The 22,626-nt window shown below is 44.8% G+C and overlaps 1 protein-coding gene across 2 annotated transcripts in view; it reads right to left on the bottom strand.

Annotated features, from left to right (window-relative positions):
• Positions 1-22,626, bottom strand: part of LOC138279163 (cytochrome P450 2J2-like) — a 157,359-nt gene that overhangs the window by 86,840 nt on the left and 47,893 nt on the right. For both annotated transcript variants that reach the window (XM_069219384.1, XM_069219383.1), the window contains exons 3-4: positions 22,342-22,491; positions 8,055-8,215 (exon numbers count right to left, since the gene is read on the bottom strand). In XM_069219384.1, the coding sequence (XP_069075485.1) occupies positions 8,055-8,215; positions 22,342-22,491 (311 nt within the window). The remainder of the gene's footprint in view (positions 1-8,054; positions 8,216-22,341; positions 22,492-22,626) is intronic.

Raw genomic sequence — 22,626 nt, 5'->3', positions numbered from 1 at the left:
CCTAATGGGAGTTGCACTTGAAGGCTTAAGATGCTATTTTTCTGCCAATTGGTGCCGGAACGATGATTTGAGTGCAAGGTGAAATAAGTTGCTAAAGCACATGGCAGACATGGAGACCCCAAACGAAAGGAAAGTCTACTGCCTTCTGGTAACTACTCACCAGCACTGCAAGAACACTTGGCAAGCTAAAGCTTGACCCCCAACCTTCCTCCAGCTTGAGTATTTTGTCAGCAGCCACAAAGCTGGCCAACCCAGCAGCCAACATTCTGGCGGTGTTCACTCACCTTCTGGCTCCCGGGAGGAGGGGAAACACAGCCTGTCTTCATCATGCCAACATTTTAGAGCAGGCAAGTGGGAGATTTAAAACAAAATATTCAAGAGAATGTATTTTCCCCACTGAAGCAGAGGCAATCTGCCTGAATCGGGCCTATTGGTATGTATGCTAATAGACAATCAGCATTTCATTTTTGACAGTTTAATAACATAGGGCAAACAAAAACAGAGGTAATTCTTGGACAGGGAGATTGTAGGTGCATGACAGGTGCCATCGTTTTATTTTTGGCAGTTTTAGGGAGCTCCAAATTGGGTTCTTACACGCAGGAATCTTGAGGCAGGACACTAGCCTTGAAATTGGTATTCTCCTGCCTGAATCGGGAGGGTTGGCATGTATGAGGAAGGAACATAGGGGATCGGACACAAGCACAGACGTGTCAGCAGGGCCAGCCTGGCTGTAGCGGGCATCAGGCGTTTTCCTGGTGGGTTGGAAGGGTGGGGCCGGTTTTTGCTGAGGTAGGGGCCAGGTTCGTGCCTGTCGGACGCTTTTAGAGCGGTACTGCAATATCGGACCCCAGTATCAAAAGCAGCGGCAAGCTCGTACTTGCAACCCTGCACCCCAACACCTCCGCTGGGGCTGGTCGGACAAAAATGCCAGGGTTGCTTCGGCTTCCCAGTCCGGCCGAGGGTGTCAGCGGCGGCACTGACTCGCGCAACCAGCCAGTGTGTACTGCACCTCCAGGCCAGAATTCTCTTTTTGCCTCTTTCAGGTTGGCGCTGTCGTCCTCTAAGTCATCTGCAGGTCTGTAAAGACAAGAGCTTTAAACCACCCTTCTGTTTAGTCTGCTGGGCATGTCTTTCCCAATAGCAAGGATACTCAAAGTATGGCCTGGAGCCTTTTGTGGTCCTCCTGACCTTTACATGTGGTACCCTGGTGAATTGTTTAATTAACTGAGCACTAACATTTGGGAAGCTTTTAAATGGGCAAGCATTTATTTACATGTTAACTGAAGTAAAGGAGAAGAAGGTGTCCTGCACCAATTATTTGTAAGAACACCTTCACTTTTAATGACATTGTGGACAAATGTAAAAATATGGTAGGTTAGTACATCAGATTATATTGCTGCATTGAGAGGCGCTAATTAAATATGATGCTTTTCAAATGTGAATTTAGAAACATTCATGCATATGAAATCATACATGAACTGTCAAGTCATTTGTCATGTGCACCATCTGGCTGGCTTAGGTTGTTATTATACATGAAACCACGTTATAGTTTATCAACCCAAACACAAGAAAAGAGTTTGTACAGTGCACATGCTGAACTGATGTATTTCAAGGTGTTCCCATATGCAATAATGAAGAAAAAGCTAGCAGGGTGAAGTAAAGCAATTGCCCAGGATCACACCATTTGATCGAGTGGGTAAGTCGGGACTGATCCCAGGTTTTCTGGGTTCACATTGTGCAATTCCGGTATAAGATGGGTATTTCTTTCCCTCTGTATTTTACATCAACGGGGAATGCTTTATCTTAAATCCCAAATGCATAGGATTATAGTGTGGGTGCCGAACAGAAGTTACATGAAAGTTCTGCTTGTTTTGGGCTCAAGGCTCCAAGAGAATTCAAGCTGAACCAGGCATCTGGCACAAGCCTGGCCCAAGCCTTAAGTGGCACCTCTAACACATAATGGCAATTAAGGGGACAAAAGCATAGGAATTATAGGGTAAGAGACATGAGCACAGAATATTTCCAGAAATGTATTACCTACGAGTGCTCAATTTGTCATAAAAAGGAATGCTTTCGGGTTCCATAGTTCCATCTTGCTCTTTAAACAACAACAGAAATGTTAATGGTTGAATGGGGGGAGGCAGTGCCTACTCTCACCAAAGAAAAGGCACTATGTTGTGGAACCTCCCCAGACATGCCTTGCTTCCCCTACGCTCACCTTACACCCCACTCCCCTCAGCCTCACTCTTCTGGCATCAATGTGGCCCTCAATTGCACCACAGCCCATACGTTTGGTCCCTGGGAACACACTGCCAGTCCCAGAATTCTGGGAAACGTCAAAGTCGATCCACTGGGGCCTCGAGTTCATCAACTGTTGTACAAAGAAACTAGGAGCTGCTCCCGGGCTTCACTTCTCAGGCTGAATCATGGTAATTTATGGTGAGAGCAGAATGTGCATTTTTCCGGGTGGGGCCCGGCAAGAGACTCAGGATTCCCCCGGCCATAAACAGACTCTGGCTACCCCTCGTCCCGTCCCACGGCCTGCTTATAAGTCATCAGCACTGCCACACAGGGAGAGAGACATACCTACTTAACTGTGTGGCCGCCCATAGCATTCTCACCCATCCAGGCAGCTCAATGCAAGTCAGTGTCCCAGCCCGAAGAAGACCGGAACAGCAGTCACATCCCGGTTGCTTGACACTCCCCGAGTCAGGCAGCTTGCTGCCAGTTATGATCCTGGGCAGCCATGGATGGAAAAATTATGTATTGCTTTCTAGGCCGGCAGAGCCACTCTATGCAGCAGCCATCTTACTGCTTAGCTCTCTGGTGCCTCTACTACAATAATACTTATTAGTCCCTCTTAGGAGCGATCTTATTTTTGTTTCCTAACTGTAAATTTATATACATTTGTACTTCTACTACTGTATGCCAGATGGCTGCTTTCCAGAAAGCTATTACTCAGTACATGGTGACAAGCAAATGATAAAGGCTACAAGCCTGATTGTTTATTGTGAAAAGTAACACTAAAAGTAGCAGGCCTGACATATTGTGAAAGCATATTCTAAAGTCAATAGCCATGTGAGTGAATTGTTGTTACTCTGAAGTCTACAGACGCATGGACTCTTCTAGACCAGCTGGTTTTGTTGTTGATTACCCCCTCTGACAAACCATGAGTATGAGATGTTTGCACTGAGAGAATCCTTGTTAAGCACTGTTAGGAGGGAGAGATTGTATTTTGCTTGCCAGCTGCAATTGTGTATACATCTGAATACATTAGATGAGTGTCTGACTAAACACTTGGCAAGGATTCACCTGTGCCTGTGTCTCTACACAGACCTGCATGAACTCTCTAATGATCTGAAGATGGTATCTCCAATCGAAAGGTTTGTCCCCACTCTGGGACTTCATGTGGTCATTAATGTATGAGTCTCGTCATTGTATCCCTTTGTTTTGTCTTCATTGTATGCCTTTTTCTTTCTTCTCCATTGTATCCCTTTGATTTTTCTTCATTGTAAGCCATTTTTTCTTCTTCAATGTATGCCTTTGCTTTTTCTTCATTGCATGCCTTTGTTTTCTCTTCAATGTATGCGTTTTTTTTTTTTTTCATTGTATGCCTCATTGTATGCCTTCGTTTTTTCTCCAATGTATGCCTTTGTTTTTTCTTCAATTTATGTCTTTGTTCTTTCTTCATTGTATGCCTTTCCTTTTTCTTCATTGTATGCCTTTGTTTTTATTTCAATGTATGCCTCTGTGTTTTCTTCAATGTACGCCTTTGGTTTTTCATCATTGCATGCCTTTGTTTTTTCTTTAATGTATGCCTTTGTTTTTTCTTCATTGTGTGCCTTTGTTTTTTCTTCAATGTATGCCTTTGTTTTTTCTTCATTGTATGCCTCATTGTATGCCTTTGTTTTTTCTCCAATGTATGCCTTTGTTTTTTCTTCAATTTATGTCTTTGTTTTTTCTTCATTGTATGCCTTTCTTTTTTGTTCATTGTATGCCTTTGTTTTTATTTCAATGTATGCCTTTGTTTTTTCTTCATCTGACCCGGGTTTCCGTTCCTAATCGTCACCCTGGAGATGTATAAAAGGTATCAATACATCGGTTATATATCAAATACCCTTGTTTCAATCAAAAGACCCTAAACACATGATAAACTGTGTGGCACACGGTGATGGTGTTGGTGATAACACACCCATGCCAAATAAATAAAGAAAGATATGCTTACCCTCCCAAACTGAGACGGGGCTTCATGGGATCACGCAGGCCGTAGGCTAGGCTCACAAAACACACTACTTGTCATATGGAAAAAACATAGTAAGGGGACAAACACCAATGTTGTGGTATCAAGACTCAAACCATCAAATATATATTTTTTTAAACATATTCAGCAGCAATGGGAAACACAATATAAAGGGGTCATTTCCCTCTATTAAGTGTAACCATAGTAATCAACTTGTATCAATATACTGTGACACGTCGTTGTCAAACATGGAAGGAAAATCGTATGGCCTAGAGCATGTTGCTACTCGTTGTATAATAGCTGGTAATATCTATGATCAAAATTGACCAGAAGGAAAAACCAGATCAGCAAAGGACAGGTGGTGTTTATCGAGCAGATTAGTGCTTAAACATATGAAGAGGCGGTTCTCACGCACCCAAACGTGCATCTGAGAAGAACCGGCACAAGGGGCATGCACTCAAAATTTCTGATCACGCAAGCACTCAACACGTTACCGGGTTTTAAATTCCTCAACCCGGTCAATTGACATAAAATATCTCCAGCCCTACAGAGGTCAAAAGCTCCCGCCCGGGACACTTACTTGGCAGATCCTGCCGGCGGGTACAGTAACCTACCCCTGGTCCTCCCGTAGGTAAATGGGAGATGAAAACCCTGGGGAAGAAATACTCCTGCGCCCGGAAGTCAGCATCAGTGACTGATGCGCGTGTTGCTAAGCAACGGCAGTGAGTGTCAAGCCCAACCACGGTAAAAAATGGAAATAGAAAAAGGGCTCACGTCGCTCCTGTCTCTACGCAGGCTGCAAGCGGCGGCCATCATGGAGTAATGTTATACTGGGCTAATAATAGTCAAAAGAGATAAGTGAATGGACGATAAACGTTCCTTAACAATATGTAATGAAGGTGAACAAAGAAAAAGAAAACCAGTCATGGCTAGTCATGTATCAACGTTATTCACCCAAGTATTGTCATAAATATGAAAAAGTTGGTAGTTTTGTTTTTTCTTCATTGTATGGCTTTCTTTTTTCTTCATTGTATGCCTTTGTTTTTTCTTCAATGTATGCCTTTGTTTTTACTTCATTGTGTGCCTTTTTTTTTTTCTTCAATGTATGCCTTTGTTTTTTCTTCAATGTATGCCTTTGTTTTTTCTTCATTGTGTGGCTTTCTTCTTTCTTCATTGTATGCCTCATTGTATGCCTTTGTTTTTTCTTCAATGTATGCCTTTGTTTTTTCTTCATTGTATGCCTTTGTTTTTGTTAAACACAGCCAGAGTGTTATAAACATGGACACCATAGAAACTTCCATGTGATATATTTGTTTATTTGATTTATTGATTCATGAGTGTCTTTGTACTGTGGTAATGTTTTTGTTTGTAACCACTCTTTTTTGTGCAATGTAAATATATTGCTAAATCTACTTGTTTAAATGTCAAACATATCTCTATAACTCCTCCAATACCTGTAAAGAAATATGTAAAAATAATACATATTGAGGCAGGTGAATACTTTTGTTGTGCTGGTTTGAAATTTATTTTTTGAATGTGTGGCGGTTGACAGTTTTTCTGCTCATATTCTGATATATTGATCCCTCCCCGTAAGCCTTACAAGCTCTAACCCCAGCTTGTATATACCAGCACTCCTTATGGCTCCTGGACATTTGCCAAATTTCCCGGTTCAGCTCATAAGCAAATTTCACCCCTTTCTCCCCCATCCTCCCTGTTGGGCCATGTTAATTACTCTGTCGGCCACCAGAGAGGATAAGAGGCCTTCCCACACAATGCAAGTCCTAGTTGCTGGGAAAGAATAGGTTGGGGAGAAATTCTGTGTATGCTATTTAACTCTTCACACTGCATCTGACCTGGATAAGCTAACACAAACAAAAGAGTAAGGCCAGACCTCTAGCGCCAAACATTGGAAGGGCTCTGCTTTGAGTTTTTGTTGGAGGGGTCAGGCAGCTGTGTCATTTGGGAAAGGCTGAAGCCCTTATGAAAGGTTTTTCCATAGACCATATGATGTCACCATCTTAAAATGTCTCAGAATTCTCAGCAGTACGGTTGGCGCTAGGGTAGAGTGATTGATTATTTGAGTGATTATGTGGCACTCTAGGATTTGGCAGAGCTGCCTACTTTCCAGAACTTTCTGGCCCCACTTAAAAAAACCTTCGCAAGGGAAAGACACTTGAGCACTCACTGGACTTAGAATATATGGTGAAGCAATGCCCAGCTGATATCACTGCAGGAATGGACTGAAGGACTTTGGGGGTCATTACGACCCTGGCGGCCGGCAGTAAGTTGGCGGTAACACCGCCAACAGGCTGGCGGTGTTCCGCCAGCTATTATGACCGTGGCGCAACAGCCACGGTCATACCGCCGGCCCCTCCAATATACCGCCAGGCTTCCGCCTGGCGGTCATAATCCCCAGGGCAGCTGTGCAAGCACCGCTATCCTGGGGATTATGAGTCCCCGACCGCCAGCCTGTCCGTGGTGGTAAACTCCGCCATGGAAAGGCTGGCGGTAAGGGGGACTTGGGGTGCCCCTGGGGGCCCCTGCACTGCCCATGCACTTGGCATGGGCAGTGCAGGGGCCCCCATGCATAGCCCCGTTGCGCATTTCACTGCCCGAATTTCGGGCAGTGAAAAGCGTGACTGGTGCTACTGCACCCGCTGCACATCAGCATTGCCGCCGGCTCTATTACAAGTCGGCAGCAATGTTGATGTGACTTTTCCGCTGGGCCAGCGGACGGTAACCCTGTTACCGTCCGCTGGCCCAGCGGAAAAGTCATAATAGGGAGCCAGGAATACCGCCGGCAATGGCGGTATTCTGGCTCCTGCAGCCTCGACGGTCTTTTAGTAAGACCGCCGAGGTTGTAATGAGGCCCTTTGTCTCCAACTGGCACCCAGGGACTGGGAATGTTTCTCGAGGGTTATTGGGGCTGCCCCTTCATACCTTCTGAAAGAAAGCAGCGGGATGGCTTACTTGGGGCCCTGGAGGGTTACTGGATCCTTTGAGTACTGCAGCTGAGTGAACTGCATCTGGAGCGTGGTCACTGACTCCGCTGCTGACACACAGGTGCCCTGCAAGGCAGCCAAAGCCATGGGGCCTGCTGGAAGGTGGCAGAGGGGCTGCTGAGGATGTCCTCATGTGCAGGCAGATGCCAGGGGCCCAGACAGAGCACAGAGTCTGCAACAGAGGCAGGGAACCAAGCACCCAAAAAGAAAAGCCCAGTTTAAAGGCCAGTAGGCTTGAAGAAATGACTTATAGTGGCTGGAGCTTGCCACCAGGAGCGTAATGAGACGAAAATAGGCCCTAGATGGCCAGATTAATCCATATTAGAAGTGGTCCCCAAGGGAGACTGATCAGGAAATGGAGCGAGTAGCAGTCAGCTTCAAATACAAACGTGATCCTTTGGAGGGCCATGTCCCCGAGGGTTGGTGTGAACCTCTTTATTAAATTTTAATGTGGAGGTGGCATGCGTGGAGGCCCCTCCCCAGAGTTACCTATTGCCCCGGGACTGCTGCCCCAGGACCTGATGCAATTCTAATGGTCCCTGATGACCGGATTTCCCTAAGTCACAAAACCACTACCTGGACAGGGTGAGCGATCCCCCCCTCTCCTGTGCCCGTTTCGAGGGAGGCGGCAGGCCTGGCAACACAGGCCCTGGGTGTGATGGGAACCGTGGAGCGGCTTGCTCCTGCCTGTGCTGGACTCCAGCAACTCTATTGAACGTTGCTACAACTACTTAGCAGTGGCCTTTGTTTAGACATGAAAGCAGATTTGTAGACCAGGCTACTCATATCACAAATTATCAGGGATATCTTACCATGCCCCAGAAAGATCTCAGAAAAGGTGACACTGATTTTGTGGCCTCCATGAGGTTGTGTAGAACATCATCGCCAAAGGAAAAACGATGCCCAAAGACAGCAGCAGAGATTACATTGGTTACGCAGCTCATGATCAGGTGCTCAGGATTCAGAGGTCTCCCTGGAAATAAAGACACCAACAGTCATATAAACAAATAAAGGCCTGATTCAGAGTTGGAGGAAATGGAAGGGGCAGAGATATCTAAAAGAACTAGTAAATTCACAAATAAATGATTGTACTCTAATAACATTACCTGTCAGGCACATTCCAAGTCTTGTTTAGATTTACCTTTCCATCTACAAACACTCCCCTAACGGTTCACCCTCCTTTTCTCCTCCTCTTCTCTGTTGTGTTTCTATAGAACCTTCCATTGAAAGTTCTTTAATGCTCAAATGAAATTCAGTTAGGATTGCTAAAGGTATGCTGACTGCATAATAGGTTGTCAGTAGCATCGCTTACGGCGCAAGGCTGCATAGTTACTTAGTCCAATGGTGGGCTGATATTGTTATGTATGTTTATTTATGTTCAACTTCTGTTCCATGCTCGTGGGCTGGAATGGCATCCGCGAGACTCATGGCAACGTTAATTGAGATGAGACTCCTAGCTGTCGGATGCTAGTGGTCATGGGGAATAAAACAAACAAAAAATAATAATAATAAAAAAAAAACTTAACTGAACGTCGCCGCCGTTCTCCGCTGCTCTCCGCTGCACTGCAGGCTCCCAGCCTGCCCTGCGGCCAATGACGAGGCTGCTCAAAGCAGCATTATGATTGGCTGGAGCGCCCTGACTGGGTGCTCCAACGCAGACTGGGAGCCCGGGCTAGGTCTCTCCAACCCAGCAGCACAGTGCCAGATTGGAGAGAGCCCTTGTGCGCATGTGTGTTTGGCCGGCGGGAGACAGCTAGCCAAACATATATACGCACTGAGGGGACTGCTCTGTGCACTCCCCTTACTGCTCGCCCCCCCATGGCCCTGCCCCTTTAAATAAAACGATAATAAACACCGCCATAGTGGAGGAGCCACCCTTGGTTTGCCTTACAATAAAATTCCTCTTCAACCCCATACATTGGAACTCCGTCCTCCTTACCACATATTGGCGACAAGCGGATTATTCAACACATCCACGGACTCGATTTGGGGAACTTATTCACACGATCCATGCTTGAACCTCTCTGGAGCTGCCTCTGGATGTCAGGGTACATTGCGCTCTGGTATTATTATTTTGGCGGGCTGCTTTGGTGATGTATATTGACATGAAATAAACTCCTTTTCCACACTTAAAGCAGTGTTCTCCTACCGTTTGAAGAACACAGCATTGGCGATGAGAATAACCATAGCTGTTCGGCTGACAGCTGTGAGCATTATCACCCCTAAATGATGTTCTCGGCAGCCCGAGAATTTCTTGCAACTTCCTGACGTAGGCTGCATCTTTACGGTCACAGTATGCCTCTATTTCTGGAGTTTGTGCTACAAAATCCATGTTCTCTCTCTCTTAGGCACCTGCAGCCCACGTCATTTGGAAGTATTCCAGTGTACTTGGACCTTCTTCCCTACATCTCACCTCAGACAGTGATGGTACCTGTAGCGCCAGCAAACAAGAACCAGAGAGAATTTCTTTCAAGCTTCCATAACTCTTTTCCTATTGACACTTTGCCTAAGCATTGTTCCCCTGGGTATCAAAGGTATCTGATTTGTGATATTTCATGATTTTCCAATGGCAGCAGACAGTAAGCCACAGACCCATCCTTTTTTATATGACATTTTAGAACTATCCTCACCCTGGAGGCAATGGGTCAAATTCTTCAAGTAATGTTAATAGCATTTGAAAGGGAACATTTTCACAGATATATGAAGAATACATCTTACTACAAAGGTTAGCGGTAGAGAACTGGAAAGTACATAAAAATCAGTCGAGCCTAGCGGGCTGGAGGAGCAGAAGGAGCAGTGGCATGGCAGGATCATGTATTCCATGTTCCATGTAGGGATGCAGTCTCCATTGCTGTGTCGAGAAGTCTATCGAACATGTGTACAGACTAATCTAGCACTCACTACACCATTCTATTAGAAATAAAGTGATCATAAATTGGGAACAAATCACAATAGATTAATTGTCCTTAAAGAAGCTCCATCAATCCACAAATTTCAAAATACATTGTCCTTTATTGATAGAAAAATTTCCAAACATGATGCTTTTGGCCTTTTTCAAACATGATTTCTGTAGCCAACATGTTTCGTTCTATGAGAACTTCATCAGGGCTACAATAAAACACATTTGACATTAGCCTCTTCTTTAAAAAACGTCGATTTACAACATTCCATAATCTGGAGCGAAACCCAGAGTGGGATTTTTGTGGGCACACCGTGTGCACCTCCATTTTCTTAGAAGAGTGACTAATGTCATCTCCCTGGGCTGTAGAGGACAGACAGTGGTGGCAGAGGAGGGATCACAGTGCAGGACAGGTCTTCCCTGTTGCAGAGGTCCATAAAAGCCAGTAAAGCCGCGGTCAGAAAAGGGAAACAGGCGGTTTCCCACCGGTTTTCCTCCGTGGTCGTTGGCCCTGGCGGTCAATGACCGCCAGGGTCAGAATGACCCCCATAGTCTCTTAATCAAGCCTGACAGCTTTTGTGCCAATCTACCAGTGGGTTAAGCACAATTTAATTTAGTGACTTTTGTGGTTCCACGTCAGGGATTGTGGTTGTTGCTTGACAATGGTATTTATCCCCTCAACCTAAAAAAACAATTTGTCATAGGTCTACCTTAGTATTCACTTATATGCATTAAAATAGGAGGTCTGGACTTTGTCATTAGTTTATGTTATACATTTTTATAAATTGTATTTGTATAGCGCTTACTACCCCTGATGAGGCATTGAAATGTGGCAAAATCTGGTTAGCAGTTTAACACTGCTCTACCGGTCTGCAGTGGCAGGGTGGGAGACATGCATTACTTTGTCGCACTCAGTGCTGCAGTCCATTAAGGACACTTTAATTTACAGATTATGCGTACCGCTGGTACCATAAACTAGGTACTTATAAGTAAGTATGAATAAGTTAATTTATGTGTATGAGCCAATTAAACAAGCCCTTTTGAGGGTCAGAGCACCAGCACAGAAGTCTGGTTAGGAAGCTTCAATGCACTTAGAGTGGAAAAACCGGCACCATCACTCCAAAACGTTGGGAGTGATCATGCAAAAATAGGCGTTGTTTACATGGCGGCACTGTAGAAGAGTGCAGGCAGAATCGGCAAAAGCGGCCTTATGTAAAGCGTCATACCAATGGCATTATGGAACATAGTAAAAACAATCCCTAGCAAAGTGGTATTACATCCAACCAAGTTCCACAATGTTACTAACCCATTTTCCTATAAAATGCACCATTTGTCAGAGAGCCTGCCAAACAATCTCTCAGAAGTGGTCATATTCTGCCACTTTCTGATCCATGTTACGAGACTAATATAGTTAAATATATCACTTTCACTGCAGTTGCTTGATGTTCTTAGGCAAGAACACTCAGGGCCTCATTATCACCATGGCGGCAACCGCTGCCCGCCAAGGTGTAACCGGCTTGCTCCCGCCAATGCGGCCGCACTCCTGCTGTGCCCATTATGACATCCCCGCTGGGCCGGCGGGCGGAAACAGAGTTTGTGCCTGCCGGCCCAGCGGGGATGTCGCCCGCAACATGGGAGCCGGCTCCTAATGGAGCCGGCGGTGTTGCTGCTGTGCGACGGGTGCAGTTGCACCTGTCGCGCTTTTCACTGCTGTGCAGACAGTGAAAAGCAGTGTGGGGCTGTGACAGGGGGCCCCTGCACTGCCCATGCCAAGTGCATGGGCAGAGAAGGGGCCCCCAGGGGCCCCGCGACTCCCCTTCCTGCCAGCCTTTCCATGGCAGTTTCTACCGCCATGGAAAGGCTGGAGGGAAGGGGACTCGTAATCCCCTGGGCAGCGCTGCTGGATTTAAACTGCCCGGACGACCGTGGCGGGAAACCGCTGGGACGACTGTGGCGGGAAACCGCAGGTCGTGGCAGTGCGACCGCAGCGCTTCCACCGCGGTCGTAATCGGCAAAATTGTACCGCCAGCCAGTTGGCGGTACAATCGCCGAAACAGCCCTGGCGGTCTTTGACTGATAGGGTTGCAATGAGGGCCTCAGTGCCTGATTTAGAGTTTGTCAGAGGGGGTTACTCCGTGACAAATGTGATGGATATCCCGTCCGCCGTATTATGATTCCATTATTTCCATCGGAAATCGTAATACGGCAGACCAGATATCCATCATGTTCTGTGTCTTCATCGGTCTTGATGACGACAACCGTCGCCAAACTCTAAACCATGCTCTCCATGTAAAGAGATTTTCGGGTCTTAACAGGTTTTTACCACTGTTACTGTCCTAAAGTTCTTCTTTTACAAATATCGAGGGGGAGGAGCTTAAAATCCTTGCGAGCTGTGAGAAATGCCCATTAAAATAAACTATTAACCTTTATTTTCATGAGAAGAACCCACAACCCTTGTACAGATGTACTTAAATACTATCAAACATTGTTCATTGATAATGGCCTACAGTGGGTTTAAGATTTCAGTTTCAAACTAACTTGCCCCTCTCAAAAAGCTATTGTTTATTAATATGTAATAATTATGCTTGTTATATTAATCACAGTACTAAATCATGCTTCAATGATTTTACCACTTCTATGTTGATATGTCCCATTCTGGTTTGGATGTTGCTCAGCATTTCTACTGATCCACAGGAGTTGCTCATTGCTCAAAAACAAATGGGGACCCCTGTCTTGCTGCTTGGCTGAGGGAGGCAGCCCATAACATTTTCTCATATTTTTAAATTATTCTACCACTCCCTTACAACTGGGTCCAATGCCAGACCAAGAGAGGTATAACTGGTGCTTGAATATGCAGATCGAGGTGTAAGTTTACAGAAAACGCATGGAAACAGCATAACATAATTAGCTGTTGTTCATGGTGCTTTTGTTTAAATACGATTAAGCACAAAAATTGGTGGAAGGACGCATTTTATGTTAGAGTTAAAATGTAGCAGAAAATGATGGCTTTGGACTTTTGCGTAAATTTGCTAAAATTTCATATGGTTAATTAAAAGCAAATTACGTGGATTTCTTACACCTTACCCCAAACCTTCCAGGAATCTCGTGCAGAAGGCCAGATAGTGGGGAGTTGCTGAAATTAGGAAAAGAAAATAGGGCGCCATTGAAACTAGGGGGTTCCTGGACCACCAGCTTCGATGTTATTTGTGGAGTATTTTGTTTCTGCTTGAGCTAAAGTCCCAGAGGCGAAAGCAACAGTAACCTGCCGGCTTTTTGTTGGGTAAAAACAGCACCCCAGACGCAAGGAACTGGCGTCAGCTTTAATAATGCTATTGGTAAAATCTGAAAACAGACTACAATGTAAAGCCCCAACAGTGACATCCTTAATGTTCTGAAAAGCAAGATCATGGTCGCCTGTCCCAGTGAACGTCACCCCTTTTAAAGTACATACACAAATGAAACAGAAATTGGGACAAATTCTGAACAAAGCAAAAATTAAATTTACAGATAGAATAGGACATATATTTCTGCATATCAGTCGACTAGGATAATTCTTTCATAGCTTCAGCAAAGTCATTCTTTGGAGGAATACCTTCTGCAGAAACTTTGTAACCTAGATACTTAATCTTATTTGTAGCAGTTTCTCAAGTTTAGGAGTCATTCCTCCAGGCGCGGCCCGTCCTTTAGGGCGGAGGGGCCACGCCCCACCCACCTTTTGCCCCTCATGAAGAGTTCCTGTCAGGCTGAGTAAAGGTCAGCCTGACAGACCCTCTCCATGTTCAGCTCAGGCAGCCAGGAGCAAACATGCGCGATTTGCGCAGACTCCTGGCTGCCTGAGCTGAACGTTGCTGGGCTGAGGAGGTCACAGCTCCTGTGGGCGTGACCTCCTCAGCAAAGGTGCCTCGAGGCCCTCCCCCAGGTGACGAGGGAAGCGTCACCCATTGACTTCGCCCTGGGCAATTCAGGTTTGAGCCCTGAAGCGCCCAGGGCGAGTGCCAATGAGTGACACCTCGTCACAGAGTGTGTGGGAGGGCAGAAGTCTCACTGACCCCATCCCACTCTGTGACGAGGCAAGGACTGCTGCCTTCCCTCATTGGCTGGCCTAAGGGTGTAATACATGAGCAGCATTGCTATCTGTATTACAAAGTTGCCACAAGCATCTGCACCCCCTTTTGTAATTCCAAAATAACCTGGGGGTGCAGAAAGGAGATGCCTATTGCACCCGGGGGATTTTATGTAATGAGACCTGTGTTCCCCCCAGAGAGTTAATATCTGCTAAGTGGTTGCTGACAAGTTTCCCTCTTTCAAATGTCAAGAGGTCAGTCCATTCTCTTCTGGCCAGCAGGGATTGTTAACTCCAGCCAGCAAATTGTTTTGCCCTCTGGAGGTGTGATGAGTGGAAGAATTGGTTTTAAGCCAGCTCTGGCTGAGACAGCACAACTTCATTTTTGTAAAGTTACTTTCCACTAAAGTTCTATAAATCAGGTTCCACCATTAAATCATTTTACAAGCAAGGGGAATATAACATTGAATACGTTTGCTAGCATTGTCTCTGCAGGGCCGGCTTTAGGGTGGTGTGAGCTGTGCGGCCACACAAGTTGCTGACCTCGGAGGGGGGTGGGGGGCGCTGTGTTTAGCAATAACTTATGAAACTTGCGATTTAAAAGCACCTGCTGAAAAGTTTCTTGTGCGTCCAACCCTCAGGAAGCAATTAAAATTTTTAAATACCTCTTGTGATTAATGTTTCGCTAGGGAGAGACATGGAGGTTTGTCCAGCCACAGCTTTGACTCGCCATAGAGAAGCGTAGAGGGTTAATGTGCCTGCTGCAAAGAACAGAATGATATTTTGTGTGGATACCTGAGCGGATAAGTAAAGCCAGCCTTTCCAAGCGCTTTAAAACTAATGAATGTATGTGAAACAGGGGCTATGGAGAGATGAGGGGCACATTTGCCTGGTGGTACTGAGGGATCTGAGGAGGTGGTCATGGGGTGGGGGGGATTGGGTGCCAAAAAAAAGACTGTCGCACAGGGCGCCACCAACGCTAATCAATCAATCAATCAATCAGGGATTTGTAGAGTGCGGCTATTCACCCGTGAGGGTCTCAATGCACTGATAGAGGAAGGGGGCTAAAGCCGACCCAGTCTGTCAGAGTTGTAAAACAATACTTTTAATCATACCTAGGCTTGTTCTTATAGAAGGTAGCCTAAATCTACACAGTGTAAAACAACTATTAGGTTTTTGGTCACTGAAAAGGCACCTATTTCAGATTTGTGCATGCTATTTAAAAAATATATATATCATGCAGCCCTTCTCGTCGTGGTCTTACAAAACACATTTTTATTACATATCAAAATAAAAAGGCAGGTTTTCTTGCATGTCAAAGACTCTTATCCCTTCCTTGTGCCTCTGCAGTACTTACAAATTGCCGCCGAATTCAGAGCACCGTGGCACTCCTGCCAGACATATGTTTGATTGGCATAAATATACACTGATGCCCACACGTGGCATTTAACTACCAGGTCACTGGTGCGTTTCATGAGCCACATTCCATGGCAGTGAAATTAAGTAGACAAATTGGATGAAATTAATTTCACCACAACATTTTTGAAAACAAGCACATTCTACATTATGGTATAAAATAACAGATGCCAGCCAACATCAGGGTCCAGAGAAGGGTCAATATCAGCGGTGACCATGTAGAAAAAGGCAGATTTCTACCACATTGGTATAGTAATCAAATCAGCACAAGTGAGTAAGTTAAAGTAATGAGCCAAAAGAAGACATAGGCATTGTTTTCTAAATCAAACACCCCTGTGCCTTTGTCAGTGGCAAGCGACCAAGGGGCATATTGATACTCTGTTTGCGCCAAATTAGTGTCAAAATTTTTGAAGCAAATTCGGCGCAAACCTAACACCATATTTATACTTCGACGCCCGACCACGCGAACGTCAAAATTCAGCAGTGTGCATCATTTTCTGGATGCGTGAAACCGCCTTGCGTTAATGACATGCAAGGTACGCGTTCCCATCCAAAAAATGACTTTAAGGAATGTGCGCCTTATTTATACTCCTGTGTCATTTTGACGCAAAGGAGGGGGCGGGCCTTAAAAAATGGCATCCAGCCTGATTTGCTCCATTTTTTAACGCCTGGGTGAGGGCATGCGTTAAGGGACCTGTGGGCTCATTTCCATGGTCTCTGACCATGGAAGCAGTCCACAGGTGCCCTTTCCAGCCCCAAGGGACACCCCATGCCACCCTCGCCCACCATTGGAGGACACCCATGGATGGGGGGACCCATCGCAGGTAAGTACAGGTAAGTAGAGGTAAGTATTGTTTTTTTCAATGGCATAGGGGGGCCTAACCTTGGCCCCCCTACATGCCACTGTGCCCAATGACCATGCCCAGGAGACAGAAGTCCCTGGGGCATGGCCATTGGGCAGGGGAGTATGACTCCTGTCTTTCAGAAGACAGGAGTCATTTCAAAGGGGGTTGTGCATCAAAAAATGGTGCAAGTCCGGTTAGAGCCATGATTTTTTTACTGTAACCTGACTTGCACCATGTTTTGATGCACAACCCCCATTCTTCCCTACGCCTGCGTTGCCCGGTTAGAGTCACTTTTGTTTTACTCTAACCAGGTCGCAGCGTTGGCTAACGTAAATCCATAAATAAGGCACCCGCCTGGTGTGTTGGAATGGCGTTAGCCGGCGGTAAATTTTGCGTCAAAAAGTATAAATATGGGCCCAAGTGCCCATAGCCTAGTTCGATAGGAAATATTCTGGCAAATGTGTCCTTGGTTCTTAGGGACAGATTCAGAAATAAAGGATTAATTTGTGATCTACAGTAAATCGTTCAATTTTCAAGCTTGTGATTCATCACACTTCCCAGGAGTATGCTATGAAATAAAACAAAACACCCCCCTTCCCTTAATTCTCGACCTGCAGGTTGTCAGCATGCATCCATGTAACATTAACAGAGACACTCAGACTATCCTAGTGTAAGTTTGCACTTAAACTTGGAAAATGCATTATGAATCTTTGTGCATAGCCAGTTGTGACATTGTGTGTATTGGCAACGATTCCCAATACATTTATGTCCAATTTTCCCATGAGCCACTTCTCTTCCCATCCCCTGGCAATGTACGTTCTCCTAACCCCTCCTTAAAATTACCACAGAGGCACAGTCGGAAATCCTGAACTAATGTAAAACAAATGTTGTGAATTATAAACTATATTATCATACACATTCATGTGTTCTTTCGCATTGTAAAAGAGCTGATGCATCCATCTTTATTAAAAGCAAAACCTATGATCAGACAGTCTCCAAATTAAATCTTCTGAATCAGTGGTTCTTCAACTGTGGTCCAGGGACCCATGGAGACCCATGGAGAGCCCCAAAGCCTACTCAGGAGATCCGAGTCTGCTTAGAACATTGAATACTAACAGATAAATATCACTAAGTGGAAAATTTTAAAAACATTCTGTAATTGATTCTTGGGTGTCGCGTTGCTTCGGTGGGGCATATCTGCCAACACCAGCGGGTATCAGTTGCTATGGGCAGGATGCCTTGCAGCAGCGCGTCTTCCCCGTGGTGTGGGGACTGCACGAGTACAGGCATGCAAGGTGGAGTGCAAGCGTGCCGGCATGCGGCCGCCTCCCTTCAAGGAACTTACCTCACAGTGCCTGCATGCTGGTGCTGCCTCTCAGTCTGTACTCCTCTGCCTGGGGCCATACTAGGCAACAGGTACAGCAATCCCGGCCCAGTCTTTCTTCCTACTTCTTCCTGAGTGCTTCACTAAAGCCTCTAGGAGGTTTAAACCTTTGCAATCCAAAAGGGCCATCTCCCATAGGAACCGTAAGGGTGCTGCCTAATCCAGGATGGCACTCTGATGTAACTTGCTGTCCTTCCCCTATTCAGGGAACTGTTTCTGAATACTCCTTGCGTCACAATGCTTCAATTGTAGTGTTTCTTGCTCCTTTTCTCTCAGTCCATTTTGTGGACTTTTGTCCAGTGTACTTGGCCTCCAGCCCTTCATCTACATCCTGACACCCTTGTTTCCTCCTCTTTGCTTCCTGAAGCTTCCTTCTTCAGCAGGTCCTGACCTTGCTCTTTGTCCTGCGTGGAGTTAATGACATCAGGGAAGTTTTCCCTTAGGGCTCTTGTCTCCATTTGGGGCCTTTTCTGGAAGGCACTTTTGGCTTATACACTACCTTGTGTCAGCGTGTACTGGAAGGGGTTACACTTATCTCTGGCAGACAAGGTCTCTGAAGACCCAGAGAGATTCCTCCAGGTGTCAGGCCCATGATAGTTTGGGATGCCCAGATGTTATTGCTTTTGGTCCAACAACAAACACAAGAACTTCAACAACTGCGTGACAAAAATCTTGCTCTAAATCAAGCACTTACTTCCGAACCTTCTGATGTTCCAGTGGTCTCTTCACTGACTCCCCTCTTTTCTGGAATCTTAACAAACTAAGAGAATATTCGGCTTCCTAGACTGTCTTTTTTGCCATCCACCCATCCCAATTTTACCAGGGCAGGGCCAAGATTGAATATTTAATCAGCGATTTGTCCAGACCAGTGCTATCATGTGTGACCCCTTTTGTGGCTACATAAGATACCAATGTCTCTAATTATGCCGCCTTCTCAGCTGCCTTTAAAAAAGATGTTCGAAAGGCTAGATCTGGAATTGTCATCTAAAGAGGCCTGGTGTGAAATTCAACAAGGAGGGCAAGACATCTTGTCCTATATTGCCCATTTCCAGCAGCTCGCAGCTAAAACCACCTAGGATTGAGTGAACCTTAATTACTCTCTTCCGCAGAGGGTTGAAAGATGAAATCAAGGGTGAAATGGTCCAGTCCCCTTGTCCTGTCACTCTTTCTGAGTTAATAGACTTGACCCTAATGATCGAGCTTTGCTTGTGTGAACGCAAACCAGAAAAACGAAGGGCTCAAAAAATCTTATTGGTGGGCCTCCTCTGACAGCACCTGCTGGACCCAAATATCCTCCTGCAGAGCCCATCTCTTCAGCCAAATCGTAACCACGCTGTGTTCTCTATCGGGATCAGAGCTCATTGTCAGAAGAATGCATGTATTGCAGATCCTCAAAACATTAGATTTGTAACTGCCCCTTTGTCCTCAAAGGCCTTCGGGAAACGCCAGACCCCGTCCTTTATGAAAAGAAAAATGACAGGGATCCATCAAGTCCATTTAATTGCTACTTCCGGAAGCCCCCTCTTGTTGCCAATTCACATTGGATTACCCGAAAGAAATGTGGTTACAGACTTGGCCTTAACTGGATACTGGTGCCAGTCGTCTATATTTGGATCAATTTTGGTTGAAGGAAAGACACCTTCCACGTGTTTTGAAAGCATCTCTGTAACAAGTTCAAACTGTGGATGGGACTTCTCTTGTCTCCAGACCCGTCAAAGAAATGACAAACCCATTACAGTTGAGTTTTAGCATCCATCGGGAAGTCGTCTCTTTTAACCATATCTCATCATCTAATCATACTTGGATTCCCTGGCTAATCCGCCTCATCTATATATCAGTTGGGAAACCCAACCAATCTCACTGTTTTCACAAATTTGTCAGCATCACTGCTAGTCATCAGAAGAGTATTGGGCACCTAAAATGTGTAATTCCAGCATACAGGTTGATTCTAGAACAATAAATGAAATGAACAAGGTATCAGAGAAATATTCCCTTTACACAGCATTGTTTTAAAAACCCAAAGAAAAGTGTTTATCCCCTCACAGAGAGCATGGCAGTGCCATCCCAATTGAACCAGGAGCAGCTATCCCTTTTGGAAAAGTGTATTGTCTCACTGCGTCTGAAAAAGAGGTCCTCAGACAGTATCTGTAAGAAAATCTTCATAATGTATTCATAATTCTATCCATGTCCTAAGCTGGCACAATGTACCCAAAAGTTCTAATGAGTTAAAGCCTTGTATTGACTACAGGGGCTTAAATAACATTACCATGAAAGATCGTTATCCACCACCTTTGATCAAGGACATTCTGGAGTATCCAAGAAGGCTGCTTTTAGAACCCTTTGGGTAATTATGAAACGATTAAAGAGTCAAGCCCTTAGGGCTTAGTAAGGCTCTGACAAATTTTCAATGGCTCATGGACACACTATTTGCTGATATACTGAAACAATTTGTTGCTGTTTATCTAGATGACATTTTGGTTTTCTCAAAAAATTCCATTGAACATCATTCTCATACAGGCCACGTTTTGGAGAGATTTCAGCAAAACCACCTTCATTGTAAATTGGATAAATGCTACTTCAACCAATCTGAAGTCGAATTCGTGGGGTTTCGGCTAAATAGCCAGGCGGTCTCAATGGATCCTAAAAAAGTTGCAGTGGTTGGAAAGCACCAGCCCATGGCAATGTCAAGGAAACCCTGCTTTCTTGGTTTTGCCAATCTCTATCAGTAATTTATACTTGATTTTGCTCACTTAACCAACAATATAACACAAGTCCTCAAGAAATCATTGGGCCACTCTTGATAACAAAGGATTTAATATTCGCAAACTGGCCTTCACCCAAGCTCCCATTTTTTACCATCCAAACCCGACTCAGAAATTTATTAATGAGACAGAGCCATTGGTGCAGTCCTGTTACAAGTTCAGGAAGATGATAGGTTAGAACACCCGATTTTCTAATTGTCCCACATTTTATCAGCCAAATAACAAAGCTATTTAGTCCTGGAAAAGGAGCTCCTAGCGATGAAAATGGCCTACTCTTAGTGGAGACACCTTTTGATGGGGTCACAAGAACCATTTTAAATACAAACTGATCATTGTAGTCTACCATGTCTGAGGAACTCACCTTGGAAAAAAACAGCTGTCAAGGTAAATGGCCTTATTTCTTTAAACAGTGTGATTTGACAAATACTCATGTTTCTGGGTCACAAAATGTTCTCGCTGACAGTCTCTCCCGAAAATACCCAGAATCGTCTCCTATCTATGATCACCACGTTTTTCATTTTCAAAGGATAATTGGGGTTGTACAGTCTTTCATAAACAAACTGCAGGCGTCTTCCTCAGCAGTGTGGGGACTGCACAAGTCAAGACAGGCAAGATGGAGTGCAAAAGGGTCGGCGGGCTGCTACCTCCTTTCAGGAAACTTACCATTGCTGCCTCATGGTCCTGTACTTCTCTCCGTGGGGCCCTACTTGGGAACATGCACAGTCTTCCCAAACAAATCTTCATACTTTCCAGGGTGATTCACTGCAGCCTCTGGGAAGGTTTTAACCCTTCTAATGCAAAATTCCTGTATCCCATAGAAATCCTAAGGTAGCTGCTCAATCCAAGATGGCACACTGATGTAACTTTTTGTGGTTCCCCTATTTAAGGAGCAGTTTCTGGTTATTCCTTGTGTCGCAGCTCTTCAAGTACTCCAGTCGTGGTGCTTCTTGCTTCTGTTCTCTTAATCCATTTCTGGGACTTTTATTTTAGTCTAATTGCCTTCCAGTCCTTCATCTACATCCTAGGACATGTGCTTCCTGTTCTACACTTCCTGCAGCTACCTTTACCAGGTAATTCTGACCTTTCTCTTCATCCAGTGTGGAGTTAATATCATCACAGAGGGTTTTTGCCATGGGGATTCTATCCTCCTATTTCGGGCAGTTTCTGGAAGGCACTTTCCACTTAAGCCCTAACTGTTGTTGGTGCTAACATTGCCACTGGAAGGGTTTGCCCTTATCTGTGGCAAACAAGGACTTTGAAGACATAGAAGTTTGATCCAAAAATACCCAGAGAGATTCAGCCAGGCGTCAGACCCATGAAAGCGGGAGCAGTGCAAGTACATCAAACAGAATTATGGATGATGAGTGGCCTCAATTGAATTTAGAGAAGTTCCAACTTTCCCATTACTATCAAAAATGTGCTTTTGTTTTTAATTTTGTTTGTCAGTTAAATAAAATATTTAATCACTTGAGTGCTTGATGAAAGTTTGTTTCTGTTATTTTTTTGTCCAATGTTTTGCAGTTTCAGTCATCAAAAATGGTTAGGCCTGGGGTCCCTGGCTCATTACCGGGGTCCCTGGATTGCAGTAATGATTAACTGCGGGTCTATAGAAGTTAAAGGGTTAAGAATCACTGTTCTAAATAACCCAGAAATGTTCCAGGTGCAAATGAATATTCAGAATGTTTTCGAAATTTCTGAAATTGATATATTCACTTGATACATATACTAACCTTCCTGGGAGGTGAGAAAATCTATCATGTGTTGTGCCTCCTCTTGTATTTGATTATCCTTTCTCTTCTGCCCAATGCCCAGTTTGCGCATCATGGTTAGACTTGCACGTCTCTGCTGCTTCCACGTGTCACCGGTGGACGCAATAACACCTGTAAATAGATTTATCCATTAATGTGGGTATTTCTGCATGGTTATCACTTACATTAGCAAATGTCATTTGTTTTGTAGATGGATAAGTATAATCTCTTTATGATTTATTTGGACTTTAGATATTCTTTAAGATT

The sequence above is a fragment of the Pleurodeles waltl genome, unplaced genomic scaffold, assembly GCF_031143425.1.
Source record: "Pleurodeles waltl isolate 20211129_DDA unplaced genomic scaffold, aPleWal1.hap1.20221129 scaffold_69, whole genome shotgun sequence".
In the NCBI taxonomy this organism is placed as follows: domain Eukaryota; kingdom Metazoa; phylum Chordata; class Amphibia; order Caudata; family Salamandridae; genus Pleurodeles; species Pleurodeles waltl.
This window is presented reverse-complemented; position numbering and strand designations above follow the sequence as displayed.